This window comes from Podarcis vaucheri (genome assembly GCF_965113315.1).
Source record: "Podarcis vaucheri genome assembly, chromosome: 7".
NCBI classification, from domain to species: Eukaryota; Metazoa; Chordata; class Lepidosauria; order Squamata; family Lacertidae; genus Podarcis; species Podarcis vaucheri.
The window spans coordinates 2,807,482-2,820,412 of NC_138765.1; the positions used below are offsets into that span (position 1 = coordinate 2,807,482).

The 12,931-nt window shown below is 48.5% G+C and overlaps 1 protein-coding gene and 1 long non-coding RNA gene across 2 annotated transcripts; both read right to left on the bottom strand.

The window, feature by feature from the left end:
• Positions 1-1,742: 1,742 nt before the first annotated feature.
• LOC309536961 (calcineurin B homologous protein 2-like) lies at positions 1,743-11,844 on the bottom strand. Its single transcript, XM_082231383.1, has 7 exons — positions 11,658-11,844; positions 9,633-9,705; positions 7,594-7,674; positions 5,392-5,501; positions 5,003-5,064; positions 3,701-3,823; positions 1,743-2,416 (listed from the first exon to the last, which is right to left on the bottom strand). Exons 1-7 carry the CDS (start codon positions 11,722-11,724, stop codon positions 2,363-2,365), a joined length of 570 nt encoding a protein of 189 aa, XP_082087509.1. The 5' UTR covers positions 11,725-11,844; the 3' UTR covers positions 1,743-2,362.
• LOC309537017 lies at positions 5,508-7,575 on the bottom strand. The gene is made up of 3 exons (XR_014221755.1): positions 7,422-7,575; positions 6,527-6,958; positions 5,508-5,658 (listed from the first exon to the last, which is right to left on the bottom strand). It is a non-coding gene; the product is annotated as an uncharacterized lncRNA (long non-coding RNA).
• Positions 11,845-12,931: the final 1,087 nt, after the last annotated feature.

The following is a 12,931-nucleotide window of genomic DNA, read 5'->3' on the forward strand; positions in this document are numbered from 1 at the left end:
GTCCGTATAGTTCAAGCCATGGTTTCCCCAGTAGTGATGTATGGAAGTGAGAGCTGGACCATAAGGAAGGCTGATTGCTGAAGAATGGATGCTTTTGGATTATGGTGCTGGAGGAGACTCTTGAGAGTCCCATGGACTGCAGGAAGACCAGACCTCTCCATTCTGAAGGAAATCAGCCCTGAGTGCTCACTGGAAGGACAGATCCTGAAGCTGAGGCTCCAAGACTTTGGCCACCTCATGAGAAGAGAAGACTCCCTGGAAAAGACCCTGATGTTGGGAAAGATGGAGGGCACAAGGGGAAGGGGACGACAGAGGACGAGATGGTGGGACAGTGTTCTCGAAGCTACCAGCATGAGTTTGACCAAACTGCGGGAGGCAGCGGAAGACAGGAGGGCCTGGCGTGCTCTGGTCCAGGGGGTCACAAAGAGTCGGACACGACTAAACGACTCAACAACAACAACAACAGACCAAGAGCAGCAGAGATGTAGGAAACATAAAGGAGAGAGGGAGACGTCTAGCTCAGTGGCAGAGCCACCCTTGTTCTGCATGCAGAAGGTCCCAAGCTGGCAGGACCTCCCTTAAACGCGCCAAAAGAGCCTGCTGGGTCAGGCCAGTGGCCTATTTAGTCCAGCACCCAGTTCTAATAATAGCCAGCCCGTTGGCTGTGGGAAACCTGCAAGCAGGATGCGGCCACAAGAACACCCTTCCCTTTCCAGAAACTGATATTCAGAGGCATAACTGTGGAGACAGAGAATAGCCATCACAGCTAGCAGCCATTGATAGTCTTATTCTCCATGAAATTATCAAATCCTCTCTTAAAACCATGTAGGCTGGTGGTCAGCCCTTCCTCCTACTGCAGTTTAACTGTCTGCTCTGTAAAGAAATCCTTTTTTGTGTGTCCCATATCTTCCAACATTCAGCTTTTAGGATTACAGTGGTACCTCGGGTTAAGAACTTAATTCGTTCTGGAGAGCTGTTCTTAACCTGAGGTACCACTTTAGCTAATGGGGCCTCCCGCTGCCGCCGCTGCGCGATTTCTGTTCTCATCCTGAAGCAAAGTTCTTAACCCGAGGTACTATTTCTGGGTTAGTGGAGTCTGTAACCTGAAGCATATGTAACCCGAGGTACCACAGTACAAGAGAGGGAGGAAAAACTTCTTTCTGTCCTCGTTCGCCATGCTGTTCATAATGTTATACACCTCTGTAGCATCACCTCTTCCTTTGGCTCTAAAAGCCCCAAAGCTGAAAACTTTCCTCCTAGGGTAGTTGCTTCAACCCAAAGCATCGGGTACTAAGTGATGGGAAAGAACTTTTTCTGCGTGAGACACATCCCTGTCCTCCCCATTCCCCGAGAGCCGCTGCTAGCCAGAGAAGAGAAGAAACTTGACCTGGTACAAGGCAGCTTCCTACATACCGTATTTTTTGCTCTATAAGACTCACTTTTCCCCTCCTAAAAAGTAAGGGGAAATGTGTGTGCGTCTTATGGAGCGAATGCAGGCTGCACAGCTCTCCCAGAAACCAGAACAGCAAGAGGGATCGCTGCGCAGCAAAAGCAGCGATCCCTCTTCCTATTCTGGCTTCTGAGATTCAGAATATTTTTTTCCTTGTTTTCCTCCTCCAAAAACTAGGTGCGTCTTGTGGTCTGGCGTGTCTTATAGAGCAAAAAAGACAGTACTTACTACATAGCTGCAGAATTCAAGAATGGAAATAAAATAGGGCAGATAATTTAAAACCACTTCTAGCTTTGTGTGGATGCAATCTGCGTATCTTTTAATGAATGAAAATGCGATCGAAGAATGATAACTCCCAAAGAGGTTTTCAGATACCAGTGCCACAGTTCCAGTTTGTATTACCTTTTTGATGAAACCTTGAAACAAATCTCCCGGAAATGAATTCTGGCTCGTTTGTTTGCTGTCTGGCAGCATTAAATTCTACTGCCTTTGCGAAGCTTTTTGTAAAAGGAGGGGAGGTCACAAAAGTATGAACTCCTCTTTCCCACGCCCCCACTCCACTCGCCCCAGGCTACTGGGGGCTTTTCCAAAGGAAGTAATCATTTTAGGCCCCAACTGCATTCTGAAATCTTTGCATGGTGCTCCACGGTTTCTTTACAAGGCTCGCTTGCCATGGAGGTCTGCTTAGACATGGCTGACGGAATGGCAGGCCTCTGCTGGTCAACAGCTTCCGATCCAATCTTGTTGTCAGTGAGGGATCTTTGTTAGATGGAGATCTCTAATTTGGTTTCTTTGCGGCCCATCAGGAGCAGAGCAGAGATCCGACAGTATCCCACATGTTTTTGCAACTGCATCCTTTGCTGCCAGGAGCCAGGCTTGTTCATTTCCCAAGTTGTCAGGGTCCCTGATGGATCACTTCAGGATCCGGAGGCTCATCTTCTGTTCAATGTTCAGCTTTTCCACAGACTGCAAAACAAAGTGGAGAAGATTGGTGTTACCAAAAAAAAAAAAAAAAAGCTTTAGTGGGCCTTTTTAGCCTTTCTCAGACCTAGAACTGCTTTTCATGGCTGGAACCCCAGTCCTGGAAAATGTGACTGATGGATAATTCAGTGTGTGCCTCTGAGAAGGTGCCTCATCGCTGTTCACCACCCTGGTGTCTTAGAGGAAGCAGTTTATAAATCTCTTAATAAAAAGCAAACAGAGTGGGGAAACCAGGACCAAGCACCACTCTGGGGTTAAGGAGCCAAGTGTCCGCAAGGGGTTAGTGTAGGGGTGGGGGACCTCAATAATATAATAAATAAATAAATAAATAAATAAATAAATAAATATTATTTATACCCTCCCTTCCCCGCCTTCAGCGCAAGGGTCATGGCCCCCTTCTGGGCAATCTTCTGGGGATCACATGATGTGTTGGGTGCGGCAATAAATGTAAATATTACCTTTGTGGGACAGCTTCTACATGGCACACATTCCCACAACCATCTCTGCCATCCAGGCAAGCAGAGTTCAGAGGACACGTGTGTGTGTGTGTGTGTGTGTGTGTGTGTGTGTGTAGCCTGGGGAGAGAGGATGGAGCGTTCTGGGTAGAGTCCTGAGGGACAGATAGAAGGGTGTGGAGGGATAAATTCAGCCCCCAGGCCTGAGGTTCTCCACACCTCGGCTATGGCTGCCTTGAAGACACAGCTCCACTTGTCTGATATCTTTGGCTTTTTAAAAAAAATTACAGTGGTGCCTCGCAAGACGAAAAAATCCATTCTGTGATTCTCTTCGTCTAGCGGTTTTTTCGTCTTGCGAAGCAAGCCCATTGAAGGATTAGCGCTATTAGCGGCTTTTAGCGGCTTTTAGCGGCTTATCTGCTGATCGGATCAGCTGATAAGCGGCTTAGCGGCTTAGAAAAGGGGGGGGAGGAAAAAAACCCTGCAGGAACTCACAAGACATTGTCGTCTTGCGAAGCAAGCCCATAGTAAATTTGTTTTGCGAAGCACCTCCAAAACGGAAAACCCTTTCATCTAGCGGGTTTTCCGTCTTGCGAGGCATTCGTCTTGCGGGGCACCACTGTACTGGAAATTAATCTTATGTTCCTCAGGGTCCATATCTCTGCAGTGTATAGACCAGCCTTCCTCAACGTGGTCCCACTCCAGATGTTTTGTTCTCCTCCCATCTGGGGGCTGATGGGAGTTGGAGGCCCAAACATCTGGAGGGCACTAAGTTGGGAACGGCCAGTGTGGAAGAACCTGCCCTATCCCAGACCTTTGCAAACTCCTCAAAGGAGATGGCGTTGTCTCCATCCTTATCGGCCTCTTGGATGGTTCGGTCTGTGATGCTCTCGAGTTGCTCATCCGTCACCTCGATCCCAATCATCATTCTCAGCACCTGGGGGTTGGGGAAGAGGGGTAGCCAGAGAGATGAGGGGTTCTTAAGGGCGCTGCTTCTCCCTATTCCTCCGCCTTCATCAAGATGAGGGACTAAAGCTTTGCTCTGCTGATGGCTGGAGCACAAACTTGGGCGTACTTCTGCACCGATGTCCTTGGATAAATTTCCTGGGGTTCCTGGCACGATAAGCACTTGTGACCTTCGCAATGTGAAGACCGTGTTGGATCAGGCCAATGGCTTGGATAGTCCAGCATCCTGTTCTCTGAGTGGCCAACCAGATGCCCAGTGCGAAACCTGAAAGCAGGCTTCAAGCACAACAGCAGCTCTCCCCATCTGTGATTCCTAGCAACTGGTAAAGGTAAAGGGAACCCTGACCGTTAAGTCCAGTTGCGGACGACTCTGGGGTTGCGGCGCTCATCTCGCTTTACTGGCCGAGGGAGCCGGCGTACAGCTTCCGGGTCATGTGGCCAGCAGGACTAAGCCGCTTCTGGAGAACCAGAGCAGTGCACGGAAATGCCATTTACCTTCCCACCGGAGCGGTACCTATTTATCTACTTGAACAAGTGTGCTTTCGAACTGCTAGGTTGGCAGGAGCAGGGACCGAGCAATGGGAGCTCACCCCGTCGCAGGGATTCGAACCACCAACCTTCTGATAAGCAAGCCCAAGAGGCTCAGTGGTTTAACCCACAGCACCACCCGCGTCCCTCTAGCAACTGGTATTCAGAATTGTTATGGCCTCTGACCATGGAGGCAGTGCATAGCCATCATCGTTAGTAGCCAAGGACAGCCTTGCACTCTGTGAATTTGTCCTCTCCTCTTTTAAAGCCATCAAGGTAGGTGGCCGTCACTGTCTCCAGTGGCAGCGAGTTCCACAGTTTAACTATGCGCTGCATGAATAAGTTTTCTTTTATCCATCCTGAATCTTCCAACAGTCAGCTTTGAGCCCAAGACGTTTCTAGCCTGGTACATGTGAATTTTAAAAAGTGTTTCTATGCATGTAGAGAGCACATTCCTTTTGTCAGGGTGACGCCAGCTCTCCTCCTCCATTGAGGTTTAGGGGGCAGGATATATTTGCCTTTGGGTAACATCTTTAAGCGCTGCCCCTCCCTGATTTTAATTCTTCATACGCACACCTCTTTCCCACTCTTGCATTTCCCCCCAGTTGTTTGCAAGAGTTACCTGTAATATTTCTGCTCGGGAGATCTTCCCATCCTTGTCTTGGTCGTAGAGCTGAAAAGCAACTGAACAGGAACCAGAACAACAGGGGGGGGGGAGGTTAGCAGTGGGGAAGGTTTAGCGCGAGACACCGTGTTGTGCTGCCGGCCCACAGATCTGTCCAGCTTAAGGGTGGACATTAAGCGCCCAGGATGCATGTGCATGTTGTACTTTTGTTACCGCACAGCATAACTGGGGAACATGGCAGTGACTGCGGAACTCTGCATCCAGAGTGTTTCAGTTTTCATTTAAATGAAATCAACCCAGCGTCTAGCCCTTACAGCTACAGGGGGTACTTCTTGGCACCTTCCTGTAGTTGTTTTCCCTGGAACACCCATTGTATGTCCACTCACACTTCAGCTTGCTAAGCCGGCTGTTAGCGTTCTGCGAGCCTCCGGGTCCTTCCACTGGCCGGAAGTGAGCCAGCACACAAGTGAATGTCCGGAAGTCCGTAGTCTCTCTCCTAGGGAGAAACAAGACCCTTCGTGGAATCTTACCTACTAGGAAGGAACATGGGAATCTGCTGGCCCATCTAGCTTCCCATTGCCTTCACTGGAGATGCTTGGAGTTTGAATCTGAGACCTTCTGCATGCAAAGTATTTTTTGCTCTATAAGACACACTTTTTTTCCTCCTAAAAAGTAAGGGGAAATGTCTGTGTGTCTTATGGAGCAAATGTGTGGTCCCTGGAGCCAAATTGCCCAGGGGCGAAAAGCAGATCATGCTTTTTTTTTTGGAAAGAGGGAAGTGGGTGTTGAAACAAAGCCGCTGATCTTTTGCCAATCGGGGAGAGAGATAAGGGATGCTAGAGATAAAACTGACCAAACTGCAGGAGGCAGTGGAAGACAGGCGTGCCTGGTGTGCTCTGGTCCAGGGGGTCACGAAGAGGCGGAAACGACTCAACGACTAAACAACAACAGAGATAAAGGAGGCTGCCTGGGAGGGGGAAGGTAAAGACAGCAAACTTGCAAGGAGAGGAGACAGGAAGACTAAAACAATGAAAGAAATTAGAAGAAAAGGAGGAGCAAAAAACTGCTCCAGCTAAGGAAAAGACCCTAAGGCAAACAAGAGAGAAGGGAGTGTTGAAAGGAAACAGCTGATCGTGGGATCGGAAGAGAGATAAGGCACGCTAGGGATAAAGGAGGCTGCCTGGGAGGTAAAAGCCCATGGATCCTCAGGATTTTTACATTGGGTCACCCCAAATTCACCATCAGGTCACATAGCATGTCCATGGCTACAGCCTGCACCCAAAAAATCACGCACCCACTGTTGCGTGGGGCCGCAATGGCGCAAAAGCGTGGTTACAAAGCACAGATCCACACGGATCCTCAGGATTTTTGCATTGGCTCACCCCAAATTCACCATCAGATCACATGTCTGTGGTCATAGCATGAACCACAAAAATCATACTGCTTCGTTCAGAATATTTTTTTTTCTTGTTTTCCTCCTCTAAAAACTAGGTGTGTCTTATGGAGCGAAAAATATGGCACTTCCTTTCATCTCTTTAGCATGCCATTGCTTGAGGAAGCCTGCTCAGCCTGAGGGTGTTTCTTAATTATGCATTTGCATCAGGGCTGCAAAAGAGGCAGGCCTTGATTACATTGGACAAGGCCAGTGTCTGCCTCACACCTCTCAGTCCTGGGATTTCTCTTTGCGTGGACTTTGGGGACCTGCCTGCAAGAGGCCACTCCTGCCTGGTTGGGTCTCAGCGACAACGCAGGAACTCTGTGTGGCTCTCAGGCAGGCACAGGATGAGCCCAGGCCCTTTCCCGAGACTTGGGAATTGGGGCTGGGAGATGTTCCTTGTGGATGTTCGCCAAGAGCAAATGCGTCTGTGGAAGAACATAACAGACTAGAATCAAGAAGCAGCAGGCAGCGGAAGAGCCCTCCAGGCACACTTGGCTGTTGCAGTACCCTGATATCTGAAGTATCTGAAGAAGTGTGCATGCACACGAAAGCTCATACCAAGAACTAACTTAGTTGGTCTTTAAGGTGCTACAGGAAGGAATTTTTTTATTTTGACTATGGCAGACCAACACGGCTACCCATCTGTAACTGGAACCTTGGAAGGCACCACATTGAGCCGCATGAAATGGAAGTCCATCAACCTCACCAAGAAACTTGCACAGGTACAGACTGATATCTTCTTTCTTACTAAATGCAAGATTCCCACCACCCTTCTGAGTAATACCCCTCCCCACCTTCTCAATATATAGAAGGATCTGGCAACTTCTGTTTCAGTGTATCTGAAGAAGTGTGCATGCACATGAAAGCTCGTACCAAGAACTAACTTAGTTGGTCTTTAAGGTGCTACTGGAAGGAATTTTTTTATTTTGACTATGGCAGATCAACACGGCTACCTATCTGTAAGCAGTACCCTGAAACATAGAATGGACTCTAGAATCATTCTTGTGCACTAAGGTCTGATTCCCTGTATTGTCAGAAGAGGACAGGATGCTGAAGTGAGGGCAAGGGGCAAGCGAGGGCGGTTTCTGTTTTTTATGGCAGTGGGCAGGGCCAGAGACTTCCCTACACACAACACACAACACACACACACCCATCTGGGAAGAAGGCATCAATGATCCGGTCACCGATGGGGTTCACTGCTAGTTCTCCGATCCCTTCGAAGTCATCTTTGCTGCGGAGGGAGAAAACATAGCTATAACAAAACGTATAAGTTTTAGCAACAGAATTGGAAGGGATCCCCAAGGGGTATCTAGCCCAACCCCCCACAATTCAAAGGGGCTTATGTTAGGTTTTTATTTTATTCTATTCCACCCAGCTTTTCTGTTCACAGTGAATATCTGAAGTGGCTGATGACCAAAACGAGCAGGGGTAAAACACATAAAGGGAATCAATTCTGGTCATAGTCAGAAAAAAACCCCCAAGGTTTCTTTGTCTTCCTGGTGCGAAGTCTGTGTAATTGTTCGGTAGGTTGAACAAGCAAAATTGTGTGAGACATGGCGACTCGTTCCGTTCGGCTCAGGCGCCGTCTGTGTAATTGTTAACCCCACACCCACCTCCTTTGACTGGCCTGCAGTGATGATGATGGTGATTAATAATAATAATAATAATAATAATAATAATAATAATAATAATTTATTTATACTCCAACAAAGCATTAAAATACAGTGGTCTGTTAAAAAGCTTTCCTAAACAGGGCTGCCTTCAGATGTCTTCTAAAAGTCTGGTAGTTGTTTTTCTCTTTGACATCTGGTGGGAGGGCGTTCCACAGAGCAGGTGCCACTACCGAGAAGGCCCTCTGCCTGGTTTCCTGTAACTTGGCTTCTCACAGCAAGGGAAACGCCAAAAGGCCCTTGGCTCTGGACCTCAGTGTCCAGGCAGTGAATATTTTGAATCCACATTGCCTTTCTTCCTGCTACAATCCGCTTAAGAACTTGAGAAGTGGACAACCATAAAGGTTTCTGCACTGCTGCTAGTAGCAGAGACCAGCCTACTAAACGTACTGGGAGCTCAGGGGCCGTGCTGCAGCCTCAACTCCTGCATCCCTAAATCTTTCACCCATGCACTAGGTGTTGTGCACAAAGCTGCGGTGATAACGTAGTTGCTTCTGCCAGGGCGCCCTAACTTCCTATGTCAGCTGGGTGAAGCACTGTGACTGAAATACGTCAGGTGTTGACAACTCTGCTCTGGTCAGACCTCACCTGGAGTACTGTGTCCAGTTCTGGGCACCACAATTCAAGAAGGACACTGACAAACTGGAACGTGTCCAGAGGAGGGCAACCAAAATGGTCAAAGGCCTGGAAACGATGCCTTATGAGGAACGGCTAAGGGAGCTGGGCATGTTTAGCCTGGAGAAGAGGAGGTTAAGGGGTGATATGATAGCCATGTTCAAATATATAAAAGGATGTCACATAGAGGAGGGAGAAAGGCTGTTTTCTGCTGCTCCAGAGAAGCGGACACGGAGCAATGGATCCAAACTACAAGAAAGAAGATTCCACCTAAACATTAGGAAGAACTTCCTGACAGTAAGAGCTGTTTGACAGTGGAATTTGCTGCCAAGGAGTGTGGTGGAGTCTCCTACTTTGGAGGTCTTTAAGCAGAGGCTTGACAACCATATGTCAGGAGTGCTCTGATGGTGTTTCCTGCTTGGCAGGGGGTTGGACTCGATGGCCCTTGTGGTCTCTTCCAACTCTATGATTCTATGACAAATGAGCTGGAATTTGGTGGTCAAAAGCAGTGGCTAAGGGGCTTCTGTACGCATTTACTATGGGATATCCTTGCTGCGTTTACTAACTTTTTATGGGGCATAAGCGTGACATTGTTATGAAAATCCCTCTCTCTGCTGCGTTTTCCCCTCTTGCAGTTCATATTCACTTATTTTTAATTTAAGAACAAAAAAGTTCTCATGTGATTTGTGTCTTCCCTGTTCCCCTGGCTATATCATGTCCACAAGTGTGAATAGAACATGGCAGGATAGGAAAAAGCACAAACCTCAACTCAGCTGCTTGGCTCTCTATTGTGTAAAGGTCAGTGGGGTGTTGGTTGTGGGGCAATGTCTACAGACGGAGGCCTCTGAGTTCCTTCCTTGTTCTCAGATTGCCATCCTCTTTCTTTCCCTTCCCTCTTCCTTACCTGAGGAAGCCTTTTTCATCCTTGTCCAAGGCCTGGAACCGCTGGTAAAGGCGCACAACATTAGCTTCCGAGACTGGGTACAAGAGGAAAGGAGAGGTTTAATGATTAGCCAAGAAAGTGCCATGAGCAGCAGGTATAATGACCTTGAAACGAATGTATTTAAAAAAAGGAAGAAGCCAGATGCAATTAACATTCCCCTGAATCTAAAGGCAAACTGTTTGAAACTTGGAGAGCAGGCTAGAGCACGCCTGCACTGCAAGGAAATGGGAACAGTCTGTCCAGATACAGGGCAGTTTCCTGGTCCACATGGGAACGTGGTTGCTGGGGAAAAGAAGTTCGCAGGCCTGAGGGAGGGCTGGTGATCAGCTTCATCTGGTTTGCTGGACTAAGCCGCTTCTGGCAAAATCAGAGCAGTGCACAGAAATGCCGCTTACCTTCCCCCTGGAGCGGTACCTATTTATCTACTTGCACTTTGAGGTGCTTTCGAACTGCTAGGCTGGCAGGAGCTGGGACAGAGCAACGGGAGCTCACTCCGTTGCGGGGATTCAAACCGCCGACCTTCTGATTGGCAAGCCAAAGAGGTTCAGTGGTTTAGACCACAGCGCCACCCACGTCCCTATAAATGATTTTAGCAGCAACTAAAATTCCAAGTACCAGATGAAATGGGAAAAGGTATAGAGCAAAGGTTGTCAGTCTGGTGTCTTTTCCCCCCACCGCCAACCTCCCATTATCCATGCTAACTGGGGCTGATGGGAAATGGAGGTGCCACTGTGACTATTATTCCTGGCACAGCACTTGTTGCTTTGAAATGTGCTGCATATTCTCTCCAGGGAAAAGTGACAAGCCCAGCATAATAAAAGACAACATTGGGTTTAAAGCACAAGCATTCAAACCTCCTGCCCCATACTGAGGGGATTTGATACCCCCCCCCCACTTGTTGAAGTGGGGAACAGGATGGAAATCTCAAAGTCAGCCCCCTCCCCTCCCTTTCCTCCTCTGGAGATTTCGCAAACAATAGGAAGCCAGCTGCCAGATAAGATGCAAGGCTTTGGGTGGGGCACCGTGCCAAGCTCAAAAGCAACAGTTCATTTTTCACCCAAAACTTGGTAAAATAACTCTTTAAAGGGGCAGGGGGGAGGATCACATTCCACCCCAGGAGCATGATGATCTCTCCCAAACTAACCGCACCCCAGATGAAAGATTCCCGTGTCCCAAGTCTCTGCTTTTGGCTGACTCATCAGAACAAGGAAAAAACAATTTCTTCCACAGCTGCAAACTGTCCAGAAGTTCTGCACTTGCACAATACTAGCTGATGCGCTGTACTTGAACAGACTTCGTGGATCTCTGATCTCCGTTAGTCACCTCTGCTCTGCTCTGTGCCCTGAGTTGGGAACAGGAGGTGGGTGGCCCCGCTGGGGTGAGGCTGGAAGGGGACAGGCCCAGAACGCTGGAACCCGAAGATCCGGATTAGCCTCTTCTTCCAGTGCCTGCTCCCTCTCTGGCTCAAGGTGAGAGGGGTGCGTTGGCATCACGGCAGCTGCAGAGAGCCACAGCCACTGCCCCCTTTCACCTCTTAAATTGCTCCCTGCCCTGTGCTTTGATCTGGATCTTTGGAGTCCCGACACCCCTTTCCTCCCAGCTCCCAAACTGAGCAGTGTTTCAGCTATGAAGTCCCGATTCTGATTCTCTCTGGTCACAAGGCTCTTCTCCACAAGTGCTGGATCTTTCCCTCTTATGAGATTGCCATGATTCCCCACCCCTTGCGTAAGTCTGGGGCAGCCAGGACCTCTCTCTTCCCAGCAAAGCCTAGTCGCCTCCTGGGACAGCTCCAGAGATCTAAGGCTGGTCTGTGGGGTTGGCAAGACGAGAGCAAATGCTCCGCAAGGCAGGTGAGCTTCTCATTTTGGGGAGGGGGGTTTAAAACAATTCCGAGCTCTCTTGCTAACTCCCTCCTCCCCATTCCCCCCCCTCTATTCATGGAAAGAAGGAAAGCAAACCGTTCTCTCTTATAAAGTTTTCCCGTACAGCCAGTTTCTTTCATGATCTCCTGCTGCTCAGGGACGGTGAAGAGCTGAGAAGTTTGGCCTCCCATCTTGAAGCCGTTCTGACTCTCCTCCAGGGCAGCCAAAGCTGTTTACAGGGCGTGCCTCTCTCTGTGTGTGTGCATCTATATTAATATCGGGACACCTACCAACTTCAGCAGAGAGTCACACTCCCAGCAGCTGTTATCACAGCCAGACAGCTGATCCACTGCAAGGGGAGGAGGGACTTGGGAAGAGTTGTTTTAAGGTGGAAAGGCAGGGAGAAGAGAGAGGCAGGCAATGCTAAGTGGCTGCTGTAAGTTGCATGCCGAAATCCAGCACAGCCTGAGCTCTGCGAGTTTGGCTTTCTCCCGACTGAAGTGCAGAGTGTTTGAGGACCGGGACATTTGCAGGGAAACCAAAATGCTTGTTTGCCAAGCTATTGTACTACCAACCTTACTGTACACTTGTGAAACATGGACCACTTATAAACGCCATCTCCAACTCCTCGAAAGATTCCATCAACAGGGTCTCCGAAAAATTGTACACATCGCTTGGGAAGACAGGCGAACTAATACCAGTGTACTGGAAGAAGCAAAGATCACCAGTGTTGTAGGCAAATGCAGACTTTAGGGTTTCACAAAACTCTTTATCAAGGAGATCACCAGTGTCAAAGTGGTGATTCTTCAACACTAACTTCATTGGACTGGTCATGATGCCTGATGCTCGTCTTCCAAAGCAGCTACTCTATTCCAAACTTAAAAATGGAAAGTGTAATGCTGGTGGTCAACAAAAAAGGTTTAAAGACACTCTCAAGGCAAATCTAAAAAAATGAAGTATAAACACCAACAATTGGGAAAAACTGGCCTACAAGCGCTCCAGTTGGAGAACAGCCTTGACCAAAGGTGTCCTGGGCTTTGAAGACGCTCAAACTCAGGACGCAAGGGATAAATGGTGCTAAGAGGAAGGCACACTTGGCAAATCCACACCGGGATCAACTCCCGCCTGAAAACCAATGTCCCCACTGTGGAAGGACATGTGGATCCAGAATTGGCCTCCACAGTCACTTACGGACTCACTGTTAAAACTGTGTTTATGGAAGACAATCTTTCTTGGTTATGAGGGATTGCAGAAGAACAACTTGCATGCAGGTCTTTGAGTTACAAAGGTCTCTTCTTCAGCAGAATATTGCCGGGGGGTGGGGGATGGGAGACCTCAACCCTTGGTAATTATAGTGCTGCCTTTCAAAATTTTGGGAAACTGCTGTTAGAAAATGGA

Excerpts from the sequence above, each read along its gene's own strand:
- LOC309536961 (XM_082231383.1), bottom strand. The coding sequence starts at position 11,724 with ATGGGAGGCCAAACTTCTCAGCTCTTCACCGTCCCTGAGCAGCAGGAG. Across the intron at positions 9,706-11,657 it reads GATCATGAAAGAAACTGGCT|TCTCGGAAGCTAATGTTGTG; the intron begins GTACGGGAAAAC and ends TCTTGTACCCAG. Across the intron at positions 5,065-5,391 it reads CCGGCTTAGCAAGCTGAAGT|TTGCTTTTCAGCTCTACGAC; the intron begins GTGAGTGGACAT and ends GTTCCTGTTCAG.